The following is a 20,666-nucleotide window of genomic DNA, read 5'->3' on the forward strand; positions in this document are numbered from 1 at the left end:
CGCTGACACCCTCTCAGGTGGGAGTGGGGACACGCAGCAGTCAGGAACCTGGGGAAAGGACAGCCAGAACCGAGTCGGAGGGTGAGTTCTGGCCTCTCCTGCTTGTGGAGGGTGCGGAGGGGCCAGCCCGACCTCAGGGCACCTGCTGTCAATCCAGCACAGTCAAAATGTCACTCTTCGTTCTTCGTGTTCTACTTCACCTCTTCAGCAACTAGACTTATTTTTTCAAAAGACCCTGCACAACTTGAGGGCAGTGGCTGGCTCTTAATATTGTGGCACCTCCAGAGTAAAGCTCTTAATAATTGCCTGATACATGAATGAAAAATTGAACATGGAACTTGTAAGTCTAAGACATTATTCATGCTACTACCAGTTTGCTGGTGTTTCTAAAATACAGATGAGTTGTGTCATTGCCCTGTTTCAAGACCATCAGGGGCTCCCCACTACTTACAATACAGACCAAACTGCTCAGCATGGAAGACCTGTCATGAAATGGTTCAGTCTATCCTCCTGTCCGCTGTCCCCACGCTCTGCATGTTCCAGATACATCAGACTGTTCACTACTATCTGAAGACATCACAATTGTTTTATAACACTATCTGTGCCTTTGCATATGTTGTTCCCTCTTCCTAAGTTCCCAAGCTCAAAGCAAAATGTGGTACAAGGCCACCCATCACAGGCTGTCTTCATCTTTGGCCACTTAAAGCAGCTGAGTGACACAATAGGCTGAAGAAATCTTCTTGCAAATTGGTAAGGGAGATTTTCATACTACACTATAGTCTCTTCTTAAGTCCTAGGAACAGAAACGGTATTCACTGAAAAACAACAGAGCTTTCCTTTGTGCAAGCTGGGTATCAGCACTGAGCAGGTATTCAGCAGGTATTTTAGTTTTTATTCCTGTAATAATTACACTGCACATTATTCTCCCCCAAAGACACTTGTTTACACATTCTGTCAAGGAAAAAAAGAACTTATACATAAGTCTTAATTATATTTATTTCTTGGTTTTCCCCCTAAAGGTCCCTGGGAAGGCCACCTTAGAGTGAGAACTCAAATGCCACCGGTGAGAACTGGAGGTGTTCTTTCTTGGACGGACAGAATACACCAGGAATGCATAAAGCCTTCTTAGGGTCCTAAGTGAGTCCCCGACATCCTGGACTGTACCTTGGGGTTTCCTCCACCTTCTTTGGCTGCATACAGCATCTGTAACGCAGACTCTGCGAGCGTCTTGGTCTGGTCCAGCACAGTCATCTGCTGCTGATGGTCAAGGATCTTGGAGGCCACGCCAACTGCAGCTAAGATCAAGGGCTCAAAGTAGCTTGCCAGTTGTGTCACCTTTCGAGGGAAGAAAAAAAAAAAGGCCACAGATGTATCACGTAAGCACATGTGTCTCCTTCAGGGGCACATGGTAGGGAAGGGCTGGGAGCAGAGCCGGGCAGATCTGCTACAATTTACTGTTGAAAGTACTGGCTAATTAACGAGCTCTTGCTTGGTTTTTACCTCCTCTGGGGAGTTCTCCGTCTCTTCTCGAAATATGGCAGAAGTGCTAAGAAACTCATTTCGAGATCCAGAGTTAAATATGAGAATTAAATTCAACTTTACAAATCATTAATTGTTACAAATAAAGGACTTTTTTAAAGAACCAAAGACATCTTACACACTCAGCAGGAAGGGGGAGTGAAGAGGGAGAGGACAGCAGGGGGGCTGAGAAAAGAAGGCTGAGATGAAAGGAACCTTCCCAAGCTTTTCTGGAAGCCAATCCCATTGCCTTCTGCCCCAAGCATTTGGACCAAGTCTTGGATGTGGAATAAAAGCACAAATGGTTTCACATCAGCCTAGATATTCTGTTTATGATTAGCCCACCCTGGGAGAACAGAAAAGCTTACCACGACAGCTAACCGTTGCCCTGGCGCAGGGCCGTGTCCAGGAGGACAATCCCCCCCCCCCCCACGCGCTCACCAAAGCTCGCCAGCTGGGCACTGTGGGGCCACATGTCACAAATACTCGGTGCATCCCCTATGCTGGGCTCTCTGATAAATGATTAACGTACAGCTCCTCACTTGACATCCATGACAATTTTAAGAGGCAGATATAAAGGAAGAAACTGAGGCCTAGACGGGCTGAGTTGCTGCTCCTCTCACGCAGCTGGGAGGAGACAGGAACCAAGTATACAACCCCACAGCCGGCTCTTGGCTGCCACGCTCCGTTACTTCTCACTAGATTCCAGCTCTGCTGCTGTGGCAACGCTGCACTTTAGAAGTTTATCATGTGGTATTTGTTTGTTGTTTAGTAAAGCATTTAAAACAAAGCCTGAGAGTAACACGGCAACACCCCTCTACCTAGCGTCCAGAATTATCAGATCTTAACATTTTGCTGCATTCGTTTCAGGTACCAGAATCTACCCCCATTCAGATAAAACACCATGGCATGAATCACACTTCTCCGTTCAACTCCTCGTTCTGTCTGGCAACGACTAATGGCTAAAGGATTCCCGTCAAGGGTGTTTAAGTCCATACTTTTAGCCAGCAACTCCCTTAACGTGTCTTTCCATGATGTGGAAGAAGAGTAAGTATAGTTGGGACGCAGGCAGGAAGGCCACTTCCCAGGGGCAGTCACTAGGCCAGAAACAAAGCAGGGGGTGGGGGGATAGTGAGGGCAGTAGTGGCTGGGGCAAGCTGAGAGGGTGTCCAAAAAAGAAAACTTTATTAGAGCTAACAGTGAGACAAGACCATTAGCCAGCAATAAACACACTTTTACTCTGTTATCCTCACTAGGTAACTACGTTACAGATTAGTTTCAGAGCACGTGAGCAGGGCTATTGCTGGCCTTTAGGGTGCCTCTGTGTGAATTTTAATGGGGTCCTCGGGGCAGACTTGACCAACACCAGGGCACAGGGCTTGGCGAGCGGAGCACAGGCTGGATTTCAGCCGCCGCTCCCCGCTTCGGCCACGTAACTTTGTGTAGGGCCCAGCCTGCACGACCACAGGCGGCGGCCCCACACTTTGCTTTTGATTTTATCCTCTTCCCCAGGAAGGGCACTGGTGTCGCCACCAAAGGGAGTGGGGCCCTAATGGGCCATCGGGGTCAGGGGCTCAGGATGTACTAAAGGAGGAGTTGAAATGTCTAATGCATTAGAACCTTACATATTTTCTAGACTCATTTTATCATTTTAAACTTAAACTTCATCACTGCAACTGTCAAATGTCAAGGGCTGCGATGTGCTGAGAATAATTAAATGTAATAACTGAACTAGAGCCTGACTTCCTTGTGGAGGCAGCGTGGCTGGGTGATGAAGACATTCAGCTCCAGCTTCAGAGCCAGTGGGTTGGAATCTCCCGACAATTCCTTATTTAGAAATCTTCAGCAAATTGCTTCCTATTACTAAACTTCAGTTTCCTCATCTGTAAAATGGGGATTAATAACAGCACCAAGTTCATCAGGACTGTTAGGAGGATTCAATTAATGTGCATAAAGCACCTACCATAACAGCGGCCACATAATAAGAAATCAATACATGCAATATATTGTTATTCCATATGTCATAGGCAAGGGTTTTTGAAAGGATGTGATTTTGCCTGAATGTAGGGAGCTTAGCAAGGACTTTAATACCTTTTGTTCCTGAGAGACGTGACAGAACATGAAACATCCTCACTTGGGATCGCATACAATTTCAAATAGCACAGAATTTTGAGTATCTGGTATATGATGCTCATTCTCTTGGATGAGGGCAGCACAGTGGGCTGAATGCTGGCCCCTCAGGAGATATGCCCATGTCCCAATCTCTGGAAGCTGGGAATGCGAACTCACTGGGAAAAGGGTATTTGCAGGTATATTCAAGTGAAGGATCTTGAAATGAGATCATCCTGGATGGGCTTTAAATCCAATGGTAAGTGTCCACCTCAGAGGTGGGAGACATGCAATGTGATCATGAAGGTGCGATTGATGTGCTTGTCACCGAGTGCCAGGAACTATACAAGATGCCACAGGCAAGGAACAGATTCTCCGGAGAATCCGCTCTCCAGCCTCTGGAGGGAGCATGGCCCCACCAGCACCTTCATTTTGGACTTCTGGCCTCCAAAACTGTGAAACTGTGAGAGAATAACTTTCTGTTGTGTTAAGCCACAGAAAATGAGTATAGTTGGGGTCTGAGAACTTGCATTTCTTATCACTCCTGGGTGCTGCCAAAGCTGCTGATCTGGGACCCCCTGAAGACCGTAAGGAAGCAGAGCAAACAACGTGGCCATTAACTCTCAGCCCCAGGCTCCTCTGGAGAGAGCCACAGGCTGCCTGTGTCCAAACTCTCCTCTAGAAAGAGACCAATTCAGCCAAAGGGCTAAGAGTACATTTATAAGTCAAGTGACATAAATATATTATGTTTCTTTTGATGCTAACCATAAACATAGGAATTAATCTTCTATATTAATATAGTATCTGCAGAGATGGTATTGCCCTCCAAAGACGTCCAAAAATATTTTCTTACAAATTTTCTAATGGAATCCAAAGCAACTGCTGAAACAATTGTCAAGCTTCTCTGCTAAACTCAGTTTCCCTGAAATGGGCACACAGGCAGTGGCCCCAGCCTTCACGCCACCCTCTGCTCCCCCAAACCTCTTCACACAGGTGGACAAGACCTTTTCTAATTACTATATAAAGAGACTCAGCTAAAAAATGACATGTGGTACACTTGAAAAGGCAGAGACACTGGCTATTTCAGATCCCCAAAACCCCTCCTCAGAAGCAGTGGGAAGGTTAGCAGGCCCTTCAGCTATTCCATAATTTGAAAAAAGAATATTGATTTTCTAAAATCAATACCCACCGAGAAGATTTTGGCCACAGCATTTCTTCATATGCACATCAGTACTGACAGCTGCACTGATAAAATGCTGGGAAACCCCAAGGTTGTTAGAAACGCAATTTCTGGCCTTTCCTTGCTGAGGCACAGGCTGCATGACAAGCCAATTCTCCTTTTAGGATTTGCAAAGTCAACCCCAAACAGGCAAAACGTCACTCAGCATTTAAAACAATGTGGTTAGGATCCCCCGGGTGAATGAGTCCTCTGGAGTGATCATCTAGGGAGGGGGTTTGGTTGTGCTTTGCCTCATCACGTGTAAGAGGAGCCACTGTGTTAGAAACTGCAGAAGAATAACATACGCCCCTAAACACATCACAACGGGGCCAACCAGCCAGGGACAAAAGATGGACAACTTCAGGCTAGGAGTGTCAACCTCAGTCTCTGGCTTATTTCAGCCAAGATTGAGAGCAACTGGAGACCGTAAATGCCTAGTTGGCTGAAGTCTGACCACAGCCAGAAAATTTCACTATGGTTTTCTTCTCAACTCTAGGCGAAAACGGAACCTGAAGCGATCATTTCTGGAGGGGAGGTCAGAGGGAGGTTCGGTGCTATTTCCTGCAGTTCCAACCAGCACTGGACCTGGGCACAATCCTCGGCACCACAGGCTTTTGGGAACAATAACAACAAAGTCAGTAAAATATCTTCTCTCTCATGGACACACACGTACCCTCACCTCAGCAGGGTCCCCTAGGGGTGTGTTACCTTATGTCCCAGCTGAGCCGCCTCTCCCCGAGCTGCGGTGGCGATGGGATCGATAAGATGCCCGATTTCCTGGACCACTGAAGTCAGCTGCTCCTGGAGGGCCTGAGAAGGAGACAGTCTCAAGTTCATCCCGTGACTGTACCCATGGAGCCCATTCAAAAGGCCCATAGGAAGGATGCGAGAGGTCACATGAAACAGACATCAAAATGCCACTGGGTGCACACCAGCAACCTGCCGCTCCCTGTCCTGCCCTTCCCTGTGGTTGACGCCTTGGCTCCCCTGGGCTGCACCCCCGCCCCCATGGTTCCTCCTGCGAAAGAGGCAGGCCTGAGAGACATTCTTCCTACTGGCTTCCCTCCTGCCAACCTGCCAGCCCTAGACAACTGATGCTACTGGTATCTTTACTTCGGGTTATTCAGCATGAGTACTGGATGCGCAGATCAGCCGTGGCTTTCCAAGAAGGAAAGGCAGCTTTCATCCAAATGGAGACAGATAATGGTGGGGTCTGAGGGGGCATCCGGGTCATTGTGTTCCCAGAACTAATAACCCCTTAAGGAGGGAGAGTGACGTAAAAGTGAAATTAGCTCTCTGAAAGCAGGACTGCTTCCCAGTCAGTGCACTGTGAAAATGCTGAATGCCCACTGAGCTCAGCTCAGACTCTGAGTCGACAGAATTTGGTGGTGTGCGTGCAGTATTAAAGACGGCACCCTCCTCCCTCTACGGCCATACAACCCTGAACGCGTCCGATCTCGTCTAAAGATGGCACCCTCAAAGCATTTCTTCTCAGGTTTGAGAGATGGTTTAAGCTCTCCACCCCCAAAGAACTGAATCATGCTGTAAAGAGACAGAGTAAGTTATCTAGATGATTCTGGGAGTGTGAGGGCTTGGGGAATTCAAAGGTGGAGATTACAAACCAGTGGCAGGAAAGATCAGACCCCTTTGCGGGACTATTCACGGGAGCTTCGCTTGATAGATTCAGGATTATAGATCAGAACACTGGACACACCAGCATGCAATTAGGTGATCCCTGACTAAGTGGTGATGTTCTGCTCATCAGAAATGAGATCCTAGCCTTTTCTACTTTCCTACAGAACAAGGCTGCCTATGGGCTAGAGGGCTTTGGACAGTTTCTTCAATGAGAGGAGCAGCCTAACATGTAAACTTGAAAACAAAACACTGGAAAAGAAAAGGGAAAAGAGAGAGAGAGAGAGAGAGAGAGAGACAAAGAGATAGGGGCGGGCGGAGAGAAACTTCTAAGCACAAGGGTTTTATTTAGTTAACTACTTATTATCTTCACATTCGTAATGAGATTGTAGTCAAGAATGTAAGAATCTTCCAGCCATGTTGTCTTAGTGTAGATAGTTTATTAAATTAACTATGGTACGACTAGGGAATATACACACTTAAAGGGGAAGAATGTTTTTCCTAGTGAGGACGGAAGACGGTATACTCGGGGTGGGAGAGTGGAAGTGTGGAGGCAGAGGGCAGTTCGGAAGTGCTGGTCATCTTTGCTTCTTGATCTGGGTGCTGATTAAAGGCACGTTCAGTTAGTGATAATTCCTCAAGCGGTGCACTTAATGTGCGCATGTCTGTGTGCATATACCTTAATAGCAGGTTAGAAAGAATGATTCTAGCATTCCACACAGGACGAGAATATACTCCTTTCTTTTTTTGGAAACGGGGGAGGGAAAGCTGGAATGATACAGCTCTATTTATAAAAACAAGCAATGCTGACCCTGGGCCCAAAGCTCACGGTCCATGAACTCAGTGGCAGGAAGGTAAACATCAGTAAACAGACCACTCATATTCTTAAACACCTTCTGAGCGTCAGGCACTGTGCTCTCAACGCAGAAAGAAGTCTGAACCGGGAACCTTTGGTAATAGAAAAATCCCAAGGAACACAGCATAAAATTCTATTATAAACTGTGGCAAAGTCAGCAAGAGAGGGCAAAGTGGCTTTAAATTAATCATAGAATGCCAAAGTTCCTCAAATGCTAGATATTGAATAAGTTAGGACAGAATCCTTTACCTCTGAATGGACCAAATGCATTACAGTTTAATGCTGAATTTGCCCCTTAACCAAAAAGTGCATTGATGAAATACAACAGAGACACATTCAAAACTCACATGCCTAGGTCTGCTCTACTGATGTGTTAAAAATGAATATGGTAGCCCTGCCTTGCCTCTAAATTACCTGGCATTGATAATTTTTCCCCCAAATTTCAGCCACATTTGATCTCTTCACCCCAGTAGTATGTGTATTCCTTCCCCAAGCCGTCCTTCTCTGCTCAGCATCTGCTGTACCCTCTCCAAAAAGTTCCCAGGTTGGTTCCATGGGGAAGGTTGTCTAATGGAGACACTGCAGCATCAGAACCACTTTGGCCCCAGTCCCTCCACCCGCAAAGCCTGATGCTGGGATCCTTCAACAGTGCCAGGGGCTGCTGAGTTGGCCCCAGGGCCCAGCTTACCTCCACAGAGATGTCGTCCCGCGTGGCCAGGCTCTGGCTGACGGCGGCCAGCGAGGCCTGCTCAATGTCCCGGATGCACCGGTTGATGCCATCGATGGAGTAGTCACACTCCCTCTGTCCAGGGGCCTTGTCCCTGGAAGGGACGGTGCACGTTGAACACAGGCTCCATGGGGCTCAGGTCCCACAAGCTGCCCCAGCCTTGGTGGGCCAGGAACCCCTGTCCACTCCCTCCCCCACTCAATCACCTCATTTAAGGAGGAATCCCCGACCCTTGGCTGGCAATGCCATGCTGCACAGCCCATGTGTTTCTGAATTGAACACTGACGAGAACTCTACTATTTCTGGTAGAAAGGATATGGCCCTGCCCTCCATCTCAGGCTGATGCTGGGCAACTGCAAGGCAAACAGGTTAGACTTGGGTTCCCCATTCGCTTGCTTAAGCACAGGACTCATTTTATAAAAAAAAGGTCACCACTATTTCCAGTGTAAGCATTCTGTGTTTTCTATATTGCATACTACTCACAAAGTCCTGGGCTACAATAGGAGTGAAGATATATGGTGGTTTTTCTTTGCAGGGCATTATGAAAGAAAGTTAACTGTGATTTTGAGCTTCAAAAGCAACTGGGAGGCAAAATCTAACTAAGGAAAGAGATGCATTGCGTACTGTGGGGTATTAACTTTGGTCAACTTCAGAAATGTTGTATCTACTCAGGGGAAGTTTTTTCAGGCTCCTACTATCACTAAGGAGATCAGAGACGCCCAGAGTTACTGTGGGCCCTAGAATATTATTTCTTATTAGCAAACTAAAGGTCATCCCAAATCCTGCCAAATAAACGATGGTGCTCTCTGCCTAAGCTCCTAGGTATAGATAATGAAGAACAGGGATCAGAAGGACTGGGACTAGAGCCACTGCGCCTGGCAGTGACCTTGGGAATGTTACCTAAATCCTTTCTGCCTACATTTTTTCATCAGTGCGATGGAAGCAATGACAGTATCTACCTTACAAGACAGTTGATCAAATAAGGTAATACAGGTAAAATGCTTATAACAATGTCTGGCATACAGTAATTGCTTAAGTTAGCTATTATCGTTGTGACAGGTGATACTGGTCCTGAAGAGATAAACAAACAGATGAAAAAGATCAACAATATTACTATTAGGTAAAAAGCCTGGTGGGCTGATCCCCCTCCTGCCCTGTTCAGATACAGGCTGCTACCAGCTCTGGGTGGGAAACTGACCTGATAGACGTGATGAGACCCTTGATGGAGTCGGACACCGTGTGGGAATGTCCAGCCAGCACGGACCAGGTGGGCGGGTCTTTGGGGTTGATGGCCAGAGAGCGTGCAGTGCGAATGAGGTATGACGAGCTCTCCAGCATAGTCTTGGCCGAGACCAGGATGGGTTCCTGCGCCTGAGAGCCCTGAGACCAAGCAGCAGAGGCATCAAGGTCAGGGTGCGCGATGGCAGTGAACAAGGCGGGCCCTGGGAGGTCCTGTTCTTTACCACGTCACCACCTCAGCCCCTTGGAAGGAGACAGAGGGCGGGGAACGAGGGAGATTGGCTCACACAGGATCTAGTGGGAAACTGAGTCCATGTCTGCTCCTTAAATTGCATGTTTTCAGCCCAAGAAAGAATCAGCCCCAAACCTATGCAAACAGATTGTCCTCCACATATAAGGCTAAGATAGTATCTCTCGAGAACTGTGTAGTCACTGAATTTCATTAACTCAGTGCATGTAACGTCATCCAGCACAGCAACAGCACCCTATGTATTGGCATTTTGGAGTTTGAACTATTCACACTCATTCAGTGCCAGAGACCCCAGTATTATCTCTGCCGCAAAATCTCCCCACCTCGGAGCTGATCTGGGCGGGAATGCTGACAAACTCAGGGTTTGACGCGAACGCCGTGAGGTTCTCCACAGCTTCGATCAGGGGCGCGGTGGCGATGCGACACTTGTTGCGGTTGTCTTCAGAGAAGTCCCCATCCAGGGCCTGGTGGGAGAGAACACGGAGCTCTTACCCCACCGAGCAGCACAAATCATTCCCGCACCACCGCACAATGCCTGGTGAGAGGCGGCGGCTCGATGGCAATGCTGGAAATGTTTGGTGGCTTCTTACACAACAAGGACGAACTGACTGGAGGGACCCCTGCTACCAAGCAGAGGGCGCAGTTAGCAATCATCGGAAGTGAGGCTGAACGTGTAGCTCACGGGACAGCTGACCTCACAGCCAGTCAACTGCCCACGCGCACGGAGCAGAGACACAGGTTCCAACCGTGCCCTGCTCCTCGCTCCCCGAGAGCCACTGCGCCAGGCCTGGAAGCTGAACCACTTTATTCCTCGCTTTTGAGACTATAATTCCCGCGTTCCTCTTCTCTGTTTTCACCGGGATTAAGTCTATTCCCTCCCAGAAGATAAAAATACTTTAAATTGTGCAGCACTCGTAACTTTTTCTAAGTCTCACCTGGGTGTTCCTGGCTGACTGATGGAGGCAGAGCTGGCACAATGCCGTTAGGAACGAACACAATGGCATCCAACGGGAAGGAACAGGCTAGCACTAGAACGACCTCCAACCGGATGGACGAATCTCACAAACGTAATGCATATTTAATTAAAGAGGCCAGACAGAAAAAGGGTACCACGGTGCAATTCCATTTGTGCAAAGTACAAAGCCAGGAGGCACTAACCTAGGGTGTCAGAAGCTAGGGTACTGCCCAGAGCAGGTGAGGCGGGGTGGGGGTGGGGTAGGGTTTGCGGGGGTGGTTCTGGGTGCTGATGTCCTTCTGTTTCTCGATCTGGCTGTAGCTACCTAGGCGTGTGCAGCTTCAGAGAATTCACTGAGCTCGCTCTACCCATGATGTGTGTTTTTTCTCTATCCATCTTATGCTTCCTAATTTTTAAAAAGTTAGCAGCAAGTAACACAATGGCATTGAATGATCAGTCCCATTGCTGATTAATGGCCTGGGTGGATAAGAATATGGGAATGTGGCCTGTGACCCAGGCCAGGCTGCCTCACCAAGGGTTAACACTTGGATTCGAAGTCCCCCCACCCTGGACGGCACCTCCTCAAGAACAGGACTGGTGGAACCCACAGCCTGAGACCCAGTGGCCATACCCCTGCCTCCCCGGGGCAGGGACATTTGAGAACGCAGTTATGTTTGCAGAAGAATGTAAATTTCCTTGTTAAATGATCAATTAAACTTTTAATTTAACCTTTATGAGCAATATATAAAGCCAATTTAGATAATTAAGAAAAAAAACAAAAAACACAGGGGCCCTGGCATTACAAAACAAACCACATCTGAGACGGGAGCATTTCTGTTTTTCAGGAAGGCAAGAGGCGGCAGGCACCGTGGGTTTGAAGGCAATTTCTGAATAACAACTACATACCAATCAAGCCTTGGCAGCCTGGGACAATAATTACACATCCACAATGCTAATATTTTCAGAGGAATTCCCACAGGCCTGGCTAATTTTCTCACTAATATAGTGCCTGGCTCGCCTTGGCACGTGCCCTTCCCCCACCAGACAGGCACTGACCCTGCCCTCACCTCTCCATCCTGTCGTTCTCCCAGGTCCAAGGGAAACCCGCATGCCGCTACTTCTTGCTCACACACACGGCCTCGTTTCTAACTGCCACTTAACGCGCTTGGGAAATGCTGATTTATACCGCTGGCAATCGAGAAGTGAGCTGTCTTGGCACTCGGTCTTGTTGCACCATTAGTTAGCATTGCTGACTGCTGGAGGGCGGATCTACTGGACTTCAGGGCGATTTGGGAACCCCAGTGGGAGGTGGGGTGGGCGCCACCTTGTAGGAGCCTCACACAAGTGGCCCCAGCACAGGCAAACAAGCAGAGCAAGCTGCTTTTAAGAGTGGACTTTGGAGTGCAAGGAATTCGGCCCCAGCCCCACCAGCCGTGTGGCCTCTGCCAATCAGACCCCTCTGGCTGGGCAGACGGGGCTTCGAGCTCAATGGGAGACGCTGAGCCTTCTCGGTCTGCTCACCTTTCCTGCTTCTTACCTACCTCTCCACCTCTCAGTCTTAGGAAAAAGGGCATCTGAGCAGCCCTCAGGTGAACATATTGAAACTGAAAAGATGACTACTCCAGGTAAACCTCCAGGAACGGCTTTCTGATGGTGCAGTTTCACCCACGTGCTGCACCCTTAGGATGAAGAAAGGCTTTTTTTTTTTTTTTTTGAGCACAGGCCGGAAAATCAGATATCACGTAGCCCACTGCCATTCACAGGACAGGGCCTTGAATAACAAGGACTGGAGTGGCAAACTCCATCAACCACTTTTTTCCATTCTCAAAAAGGAAAAGTAATTTCTTCCAAAAAAGGTGTTTGGCATCAGGAAGCATGGTTTGTGCAGGTACAGTTTCACTTCTGAACTCTGCTTCCTCTGGGAACAGCTGAGCCACTCAAGGCAACTAAATACTCCAAGCTGCCCAGTGGTGGGATTTCAGGCAGGCAGGAGGGTTTCTGTGCCACGTAAGTTCTAGGACACCAGCCGTAATGATGGGAGGGTAGACTTATTTAGCCACCGGTCTACACCCTCTCAAGACAGGGCACTCCCAATCCCTGGCCAGCTTCTCCGAGTGTTCTCCTTTATCAAAATCTCCCAGAGATCTGGGAGAAACCATTTCTGTGTATGCACAAAATTAAAGATTCAGGGGCCTGGGGGGTTAGAAGGGACCCTAAAGGCAATTCAATCCTAAACCCCCAATTTTCCAGACAATAAAACCAGCACCCAGAAAGTGACATGAGCCAAAGTTGCCTTGCTACTTCCTGGCATGCCTCAAACCAGAACCCAAGACTCCCGGGCTCCTTTTTCTCCCACCGACCTTAGACAAAGGCGACACGATTAAGGTAAGTAAGAAGCCCAAGACTCTTTTTCCTTTTCCTTCTGAAGAAACCACTTCACCAACCCAAACATAAGGATGACCAAGAAAACATACTTACAGCCAAGTCAAACTCGATTAAAGAGAGCTGGATAGGGTGTCTGTGGTACACACTGGAAGTGCTTAATTGCAAAACCCTGAGCTTTAACTCTGCCGCGAGGGGCAAGGCCAAACTTCAACTTCTCAGAAAAACAAATGCTGCTGTTGCATAATTTCTACTTGGCACCCAAACCTGAGTGGCTGCACATTTAAAATAACATTCCATTCCACACATCTGATTCAAGACTAGGTAACGAGCTGGGTGAAGAGGGAAAAGCAGGCAGTGGTGCCGGCAGCCGGGGTTAGGGGCGGGGGTCCTTCTACCCCGCCCGGCACTCCGAGCAGCGCCTGGCAGGCAGTATGGATGCAGAAATGGACTCTTGCACAGCCGTGCTTTGGGATCTTAAAGAATGCCACCAGCGGAGATCTAAGATCCCGGGATGCACACACTCTCTACGGGTGCTGACAGGCCACCTTCTTTGGACTGCAAGGGTGTGGCCGCTGGGATTTAGGCTTGGGCACATCCTCATGGTTAAACGAAAAACAAAACAGCACTAAGAAGCATAAAATTTAGAGCAAAATGCAACCATGAGGGCAGCTGTCTTAAATAATTAAATATTCATTTGTCTTTCTGTTTGACAGACTACTTAACTCTCCCTTCAAACAGGAAATCTATTCAGTGTCTAGTACCACGTGTTACAGTGAAATGACCTTTACCATCTTCCTGTTAGTAAATTAAAAACACAGCTCATGGCTCCCGGCAAACTCTGCCACACACTGGGAATTGAAAAACAGAACGTGGAGGGGCAAAATGTTCATTTCTGTTCATCTTGCCCTGGCTCCTGGTTCCCAGGGTGCTCCCGGAGACAGAGGCCTTTATCTCCTCCATATTACATCCCCCCACCCACCCCCGCTCCACATTGCTCCTCTGATGTTTCTGCCTATCTTTTAGGCCATCACAAGAGCTCATTTGCCGCAGGGAATTGCAGAGAGGGTTTGACACTGTGAGGAGAATCTGAAAAGAACATGAGATCTTAACAGAGATGCTTTATAGAGAGATAGGTCAGGATTGAAAACCAAGGAGGAGGCAGAAAAAGAAAGGGCTCCAGGAATTTCTATAGAATAGAGAGTTCTTTCCTTTTTTTCCCCTCTTGGGCCATCTAACTATAATCTGTTTTCTAAGGATCAGACGAGGATTGACTTTAACTGAGATAAGCTAATTATGCAGCAACCAACAATGATGTCACTGCTGTCAACTATATTGCTCTTTCCATCCCCACCTCCCCCACCCTTACACACAAGCCCTGCAGACACAGCAAGGTCTTTCTTCCCAGGCTGCAGAGAAGGATTAGTCTCCTCCATCCCAGAGTTGAACAAAACACACCAGCGCTGAGCGCAGCGGCTCCAGGGCCTGGGTTTGAATTCTGACCCACCACTTACTGGCTGCGTTACCTTGGGAAAGTTGCTTAACCTCTTTGTGCCTCAGTTTCCCATCTGGAGAATGGGGATAAGCACAGGGTGTTTGTGTGGACTGAATGAGTAATATATACAGAGCATAAACGTTTAAAAGTGCAGGCTTTATTAATTGCTAATGCCACGAACAATGACGGCAACTGAGGTGAGCTGCCCCTAGGATCACGGGGCATATGGGAACTGGCTGTGATTTACTTATTCATTTTCAACCTAGCTTATTATTGCCTTCAAACAGACAGGGTTTTTTTCCCCTGTTTGTTCATTTTTTAATAGATTCTTTGTTTAAACAGCTAAGAAATTGCTGACTGGGGTTAAGTGCCCCATGCTCTCAGCCAGCTTCCAACTGCTGCTGGGCTGATGTTCTCTGCTTTTGCCTCCTCTTGGCTCACCCTGTAGACTGTGGTGAAAGGAAGACGACATGTGCAGAGTCCCATCCTCTGGACAGAACTGGGAAACATCCTGTTACTGTAGGACTTGTCCCAGCAGCAAAGCAAATCCTCCTACCTGAACGAACCTGAAAACCTTTAAATAAAAAGCGTTAACACTTCCGATGCTCTTCCCTTCAGTGTGTTTGTGCAGAACTGGTGTCTTGCCTCCCGTGACAATGGTCCTTTGAAGGCCGGGGATTGGAGGGAGGGGGATGCTGCTGGGGTTCTGCCTGTGGTCTGTTGTCCAGGCTGTGGCTGTTTTCCCACAAGGTCAGCTGCCTGCTGCCTGCTGGGTCCCAGCTGACGGCAGACGGTGTTGGTGGCCTCAGCACTCACCTACAAGTGTGACAGCCCGGCTACTTCAATTCCCTCCGTTGCAAGTGAGCCCTGCTCCACCTATGCCCACGGACTTTAATGCAAAGATGAATGTCTTATGAACACAGAATGCTCTATTTTAAAAAGCTGACTCTCCCATTCCATTTAAAAATTTTAAATAGCTATAAACAGAATATCACAGGAGACATTAAAGTGACTTTTTTTTATAATTTCCCACTCCCTTCTCTCTCCACCTACTCTCTTGGTCCAGATATATCCAACAACAATTGGCAGAACCCTCTACCAGCCCACTCAAAACCACCCCACAGAAACATACAGTTTAAGCAAAAACAGCATGTTTGCTACCCAAGCATAGTGCCAAGAGAGGCCCCATAACCAATCCCTTCCAACTGGATTTCTGTCCCTAAGCTCCTCATGTACAGAATCTGGGGAGGCCCCTCTCCCTACCATCTAGAAGGTTAGTACAGACTAAGGCTGTTGTTTTTACATGATGAACGTCTCAATCATTAAGGGACCCCCCCTTCGGTGACATATATCAAGAGAGTAAATTAGAAGTTAAACTTTACCAGACAGAAGCCTTGGGATAGCAGAGCTTAAATGCTGTCCCTCTTTCCCCGTGGCAAGAGGAGCTCCAGGGATTACCAAGGCCCGCAGTCCAGACCTACCTTGATGGTCTTCACCAGGTTGGCGGTGCTGTTGGCGACTTCCTTGGCCGACTGGACAAAGTGCCTCTTGGCCACCGGGTTGGCTGTCTTGGATGAGGCGATGCGGCAGGCGTTGCACAAGGCTGAGGTGTGCTTGGCGACGATGGTGGCAGCTGACAGGACCTACAAGACACGGAGCCAGGTTGGGGGCGCCCTACGCTTCAGTGTGCAGGGGTCCACCCTGTCCCCAGCCCTGGATTCTTCAACTCACACATCCAGAGCCTGGGTAACGTGTGTCTAGCTCTGCTACCCCCAAAGTCATTCCAAGAAAGGAGAGAGCAAGAAATACCGAGCAAGAGAGAATTAAAGAAAAGGAAAGGAGGTGCTGATGTGGTGGTGGGAATGAGCTGGGCCCCCAGGAGTCTTCAAGGGGATGCAGTCAACCAGCCCCGGGAACCCCTAAACAGGAGGTCAGACCTTGGTCTAGACATAGGCAATTTCAAATTGTCTGGTAGTCACATTAAGATAACTCAATAAACAAGAGAAATTACATATTTCATTTAATTCAGTATATCCAAAATATTTCATCATATAATCAATTTAAAAATACTATTAATGAGATTTTATAATCCTTTTTTCATACCAAGTCTTTGAAATCCAGTGTGTTTTTTACATTTCCTTACAGCCCATCACAATTTGGACTAGCTACATGTCAAGTGCTTAACAGCCATATGTAGTGGGTGGCCGCCATATTGGGGAGTCCAGGTCTCGATGAGTAAAGCGAACATCAGGGTGCAACAGCTCCCTCTCATCCACCGGTGGGCTGTTGGCACCTTACTGAGGGGTCCGGCTTGGGAGTGTCCACAGGCTCCACCCTCCGCCTTCAACTCATTCGCTCTCCTGAATCCACCTGCTCTGCTTTGAGGATGTTGGTAACACCCCTTTGGCCTTGTTGGACAGGTAAGGAATCTCAGGTACACTGACACACCAGCTCTCACGCCTGCTTTAGGTCCCAGGGGTCACACCGGACGTGTCACTCACAAGACTGCCTCTGCTATGCCATGTCAGCCACTCCTCCTCCTTTCGGTACACACTGCTTTCATAAGTGACCAGGACCCCATGCTACTTGGGTATGAGAAGGGTCATAAAATGTCACATGTATTGTCCATTCTTCAAATGTCTCTCTGGCTCCTTTCTGTGCTGCAGATTCTAATTCGACTTTGAGGCCTGGCTCAGTGTCGTCCTCCCTGACAGCTCCCTCAGAGAATTCACGGCACCTCCCTTGGTATATCCCTGGCATTGTCATCAGACCCTGATCACTACATTTGCCAAACTTTGCCCAACAGTCTAAGAGCCAAGGGAGTGAAAGATCAGGTCTCACTTGTGTTGACCCCTTAGTGCCGAGCACAGACAAGCCTTCAATGTGCGCCCCCCAAACTGAATGAAGCCTCCTCATACATCTCACTGATTACTTCACTCCCATTGCCTTTCAGCACCCCATTTCAAAGCACCTAAAAGTGTCCACTTTCACTCTTTTTTGCAATATCTCCCCACCCAGTCATTATTCACAGTGCTGCATTTTGTGAGCTCTGAAAGAACAGGATTCTTTTCCAATTTCTCACGCTCTCCCACAACCCACCCAGAAGAGCTTAAGGACTCGCAAACCTCACATCCTTCCCCATGGTTACCTGTGACGGGCTGCTTCCAGGGTCCACCAGGTTCTGGCACGCCATCTGGATGGCCTGGTTAGCCCTGGCAAACTGGATGGGGTCCACTAGGCCCTGGTGGCCTGCCTGGCTGTTTGGATCAGAGATGCCGACCAGGTATGCAGCCTGGAAAAGGAGGAGAAAAACCATAGCTCAGGCTCCACGCTCCTCGACGAGCCTGTCTGCGGGGGACGACTGTCCCCACTGTACATGCACAGCAGTTATGCTCAGGCACTCCTTCGTGCAAGCTGGTCAGGGAAAATCTCATCCCTCTCGCCAACGAGGGTGTATCGGTAGACAGGCTTCTGCCAGCTTGATGTGCCAGCAGGAGTTTGCTGCAGGCTTCAGGAACAAAGTCTCCTTGTTCTTAAGAGAGCCTCAAGAAGTTCTTCTTTGGGGCTTGGACAAGGATAGACGCAGCCCTGGTGGCTCTGGCAGCCACCTTATGTCCATGAGGCTGCCCAGCCTCAGCATGAAGCTGACTCTCCGGCTGGCAGACAGGAAGGGCAGAAAACAGCGGGTGCAAACTGACGGTGAGGAACTGCTGGGTCAGCCGGCTCTGGAGCCTGCCCTCCCTGAGGGTCTGTCATCTCAGAGCTCACTGTGTCCTTATTGTGCAGGTCAGTATCTCCAACAGCAGAAAGAGTCTTCCCTCGGTAATTCAGTAAGATGGCCCAGAAAACAACAACAAAAAAAGACAGCATTTGGTTCCCAAGAGGACAAGTGGCTATAAGAGAAGGTCTTCTCTTTGGCTTCCCTTTGGATGTGTCAGCCAAATGACAGGGAGAAAACAAATCTGTGAGCAGGAATTCTGCTCATTTCCCCTGGGATGTGAGGGAAGGATAAGGGTAGAGAATTTCATCCCCCAAACTAGGAATGTTTCTCTTTGGTTCAGTAAAATCTTCTACATTCAAGGAAATTGTCAAATGACAAATCCTTCAAGGTAAACGCTGATGTGTGCATTAAAAATGCACAGGCTAGTCAAAGAAGGGCAAGGAACATGCCAGATCATGTCTCTGCATGATGGTGTCCAATTTTCTCTTTCTCTGATCCTAAATGAGCATGACTAACCTTTTTGCAATTCTAAAGCCCCAGAAAATGTAAATGATTTAGTGCTTATTTTTCCTACCCAAAACAACTCACCTATAATAATAACCTCAAAAATAACAACAACAACAAAAGGTTGGCCTCTGAGCCTGTGTGCTGGGTCTGCAGTATTCAACGCTTATCACTGTCGTCCCTCGCCTGGCCCCAGCTGCTCTGATCCTGGGGTGGGTACCTGGCTGATATTCTGTCTGAATGCCCCAGCCAGCACAGGAGCCACTGCCTTTTCAATGGTTTCTGGGGTGGTGCTCAGAGAAAGAGGTGAAGCTGGAGCTGCCCCCTGCCCCGTGCCCCATGCCTCCCAGAGGGATCTGGCACAGGGCACAAGCCCCTTACCTGAGCCGCGGCCTCTGTCAGCCCACAGAGAGCCTTGGACGCAATTCCCACGCATTCCCCAAAGGCAGGGAGGTCCCCGGTCTTGGCATTCTGTGAAATCCCTGCCATTGACTCACCCAGAACCTAAAAAACAAACAGCCAGCAGTATTTTCTACCCAGCATTGCTTCAAAACAAGGGGTAAAGGAGGCTACGCTTCCAACTTTAACACTCAAGGACACTTAATTTACAATATTTACTATTTTCTCTTTATTTGCATTAAGAAGAGATTTAAGAGAATTATACCATTTCTGGTCCCAAAGAGAAATGAATAATGAAAGTATGAGCCTTTCACCTCAAAGTTATCTATACCTCCCAAGAAGATATAGTTCATACACACAGACAATAAAGTATAGAGTATATATAAGGCATCCCATGGGTGAATGGTCTGAACTGAGAACTATTAGTTCTTAGAATATAAAGACCACATCCACTGAGCCGTAAGTGAAGTCATACACAGAAAGCAAAAGACGTACCTTCCAGATATCATTTGTTTACTTATTGACAGTAAAATTTAAACATATCTTTGTTAAGTACGTTTCCTAAATACTTTAAGTATTTTGCCTTATTTTGAAAATCACTGGTGTGTTCTTTCTTCAGAGATCTTATAGTAACAGCTGAAAGGGACTTTAGAATTCAACCTAGAGAGGTCAAAGTCACACAGAAGGTCACATGGGCACAGGGTGCCTGTTGCAAATCTGGTGTTCTGTCTTATAGGGACCTCATTAGGTACCAGGAGGGCTGCTCATGCCTTCCAGGGTCACAGATCAGGACACTGAAGAATGTTCAACCCTTTGGAGAGACTATGGCATTGCCAAGTCTAGAACCAAGGCAAAGTTCTGTATTGGTCTACAAGCCATCATGGGTGGGGAAATGAAATAAATGCTCTAAAATTTCTTAGCTATACAAAATAATCCAGTTTATATAAGGACTTGCAAAGCAAAGAAGTTAGAGGGGATTTTTATGTACAATATGTCCCCCTTCCTCCTAATCCCATATTCCTCTTTAATCCGAGTACGTAAAACATAGTATGCGTCTTCCCTTTAGAGCATCTGTAAAATTCCGTACACAATGCTAGACAGAGGAAATTCTGGTCTTAGCCCAACATGAACCGAGCCATTCTGACATCACCAATACAGATGTTCCCCCAAAGCCAATCTAAAAGTGATGGAAACAACACTCAGCTGTGCAGCTGTGCTCTAGGGGCATCCATTCACCTCCCTTGCATTTCATTTTCACCTTCCGATTTTGAGGTATCCTCATAAAACACTGGTACAATGACCCCAGATCAGAGTTTCAACAGCTTTTTTTTTTTTTTTCCATTATTTTTCCACTAAGAAGACTTTTTTCTCTAATCGTCACCCCCATCAAATTAAATACGAAGGAATAAGACTTTGTTGAGCAGGGTTAAGACGGGGGAGGTAAGGCACAAGCCATTGCATTATCTTAGATTTTTTTCAAAACCCCACCCCCTGTCAAAAAACAAAACAAAACAATTTTCATTCCCCTTGAGAATACATGCTAGGGACAGCTGGCAAAGAGAACACACAAGAGGACCCCATATAATCCAAGGTCACTGAAGGACTTCCCACATCAGTTCAGCCCCAGGGGTAGAAAAGACATGATTTGATTCACATTAAG

At 47.7% G+C, this 20,666-nt stretch overlaps 1 protein-coding gene across 1 annotated transcript in view; it reads right to left on the reverse strand.

The window, feature by feature from the left end:
* The window catches only part of TLN2 (talin 2), a 394,205-nt gene that overhangs the window by 62,823 nt on the left and 310,716 nt on the right, over positions 1-20,666 (reverse strand). Inside the window, exons 35-42 of the mRNA XM_069483220.1 lie at positions 18,989-19,111; positions 17,531-17,674; positions 15,864-16,025; positions 9,874-10,014; positions 9,260-9,441; positions 8,023-8,155; positions 5,555-5,656; positions 1,165-1,335 (exon numbers count right to left, since the gene is read on the reverse strand). Coding sequence (XP_069339321.1) covers positions 1,165-1,335; positions 5,555-5,656; positions 8,023-8,155; positions 9,260-9,441; positions 9,874-10,014; positions 15,864-16,025; positions 17,531-17,674; positions 18,989-19,111 — 1,158 coding nt within the window. The remainder of the gene's footprint in view (positions 1-1,164; positions 1,336-5,554; positions 5,657-8,022; positions 8,156-9,259; positions 9,442-9,873; positions 10,015-15,863; positions 16,026-17,530; positions 17,675-18,988; positions 19,112-20,666) is intronic.

This window comes from Eulemur rufifrons, chromosome 2 (assembly GCF_041146395.1).
Source record: "Eulemur rufifrons isolate Redbay chromosome 2, OSU_ERuf_1, whole genome shotgun sequence".
Classification (NCBI taxonomy): Eukaryota; Metazoa; Chordata; class Mammalia; order Primates; family Lemuridae; genus Eulemur; species Eulemur rufifrons.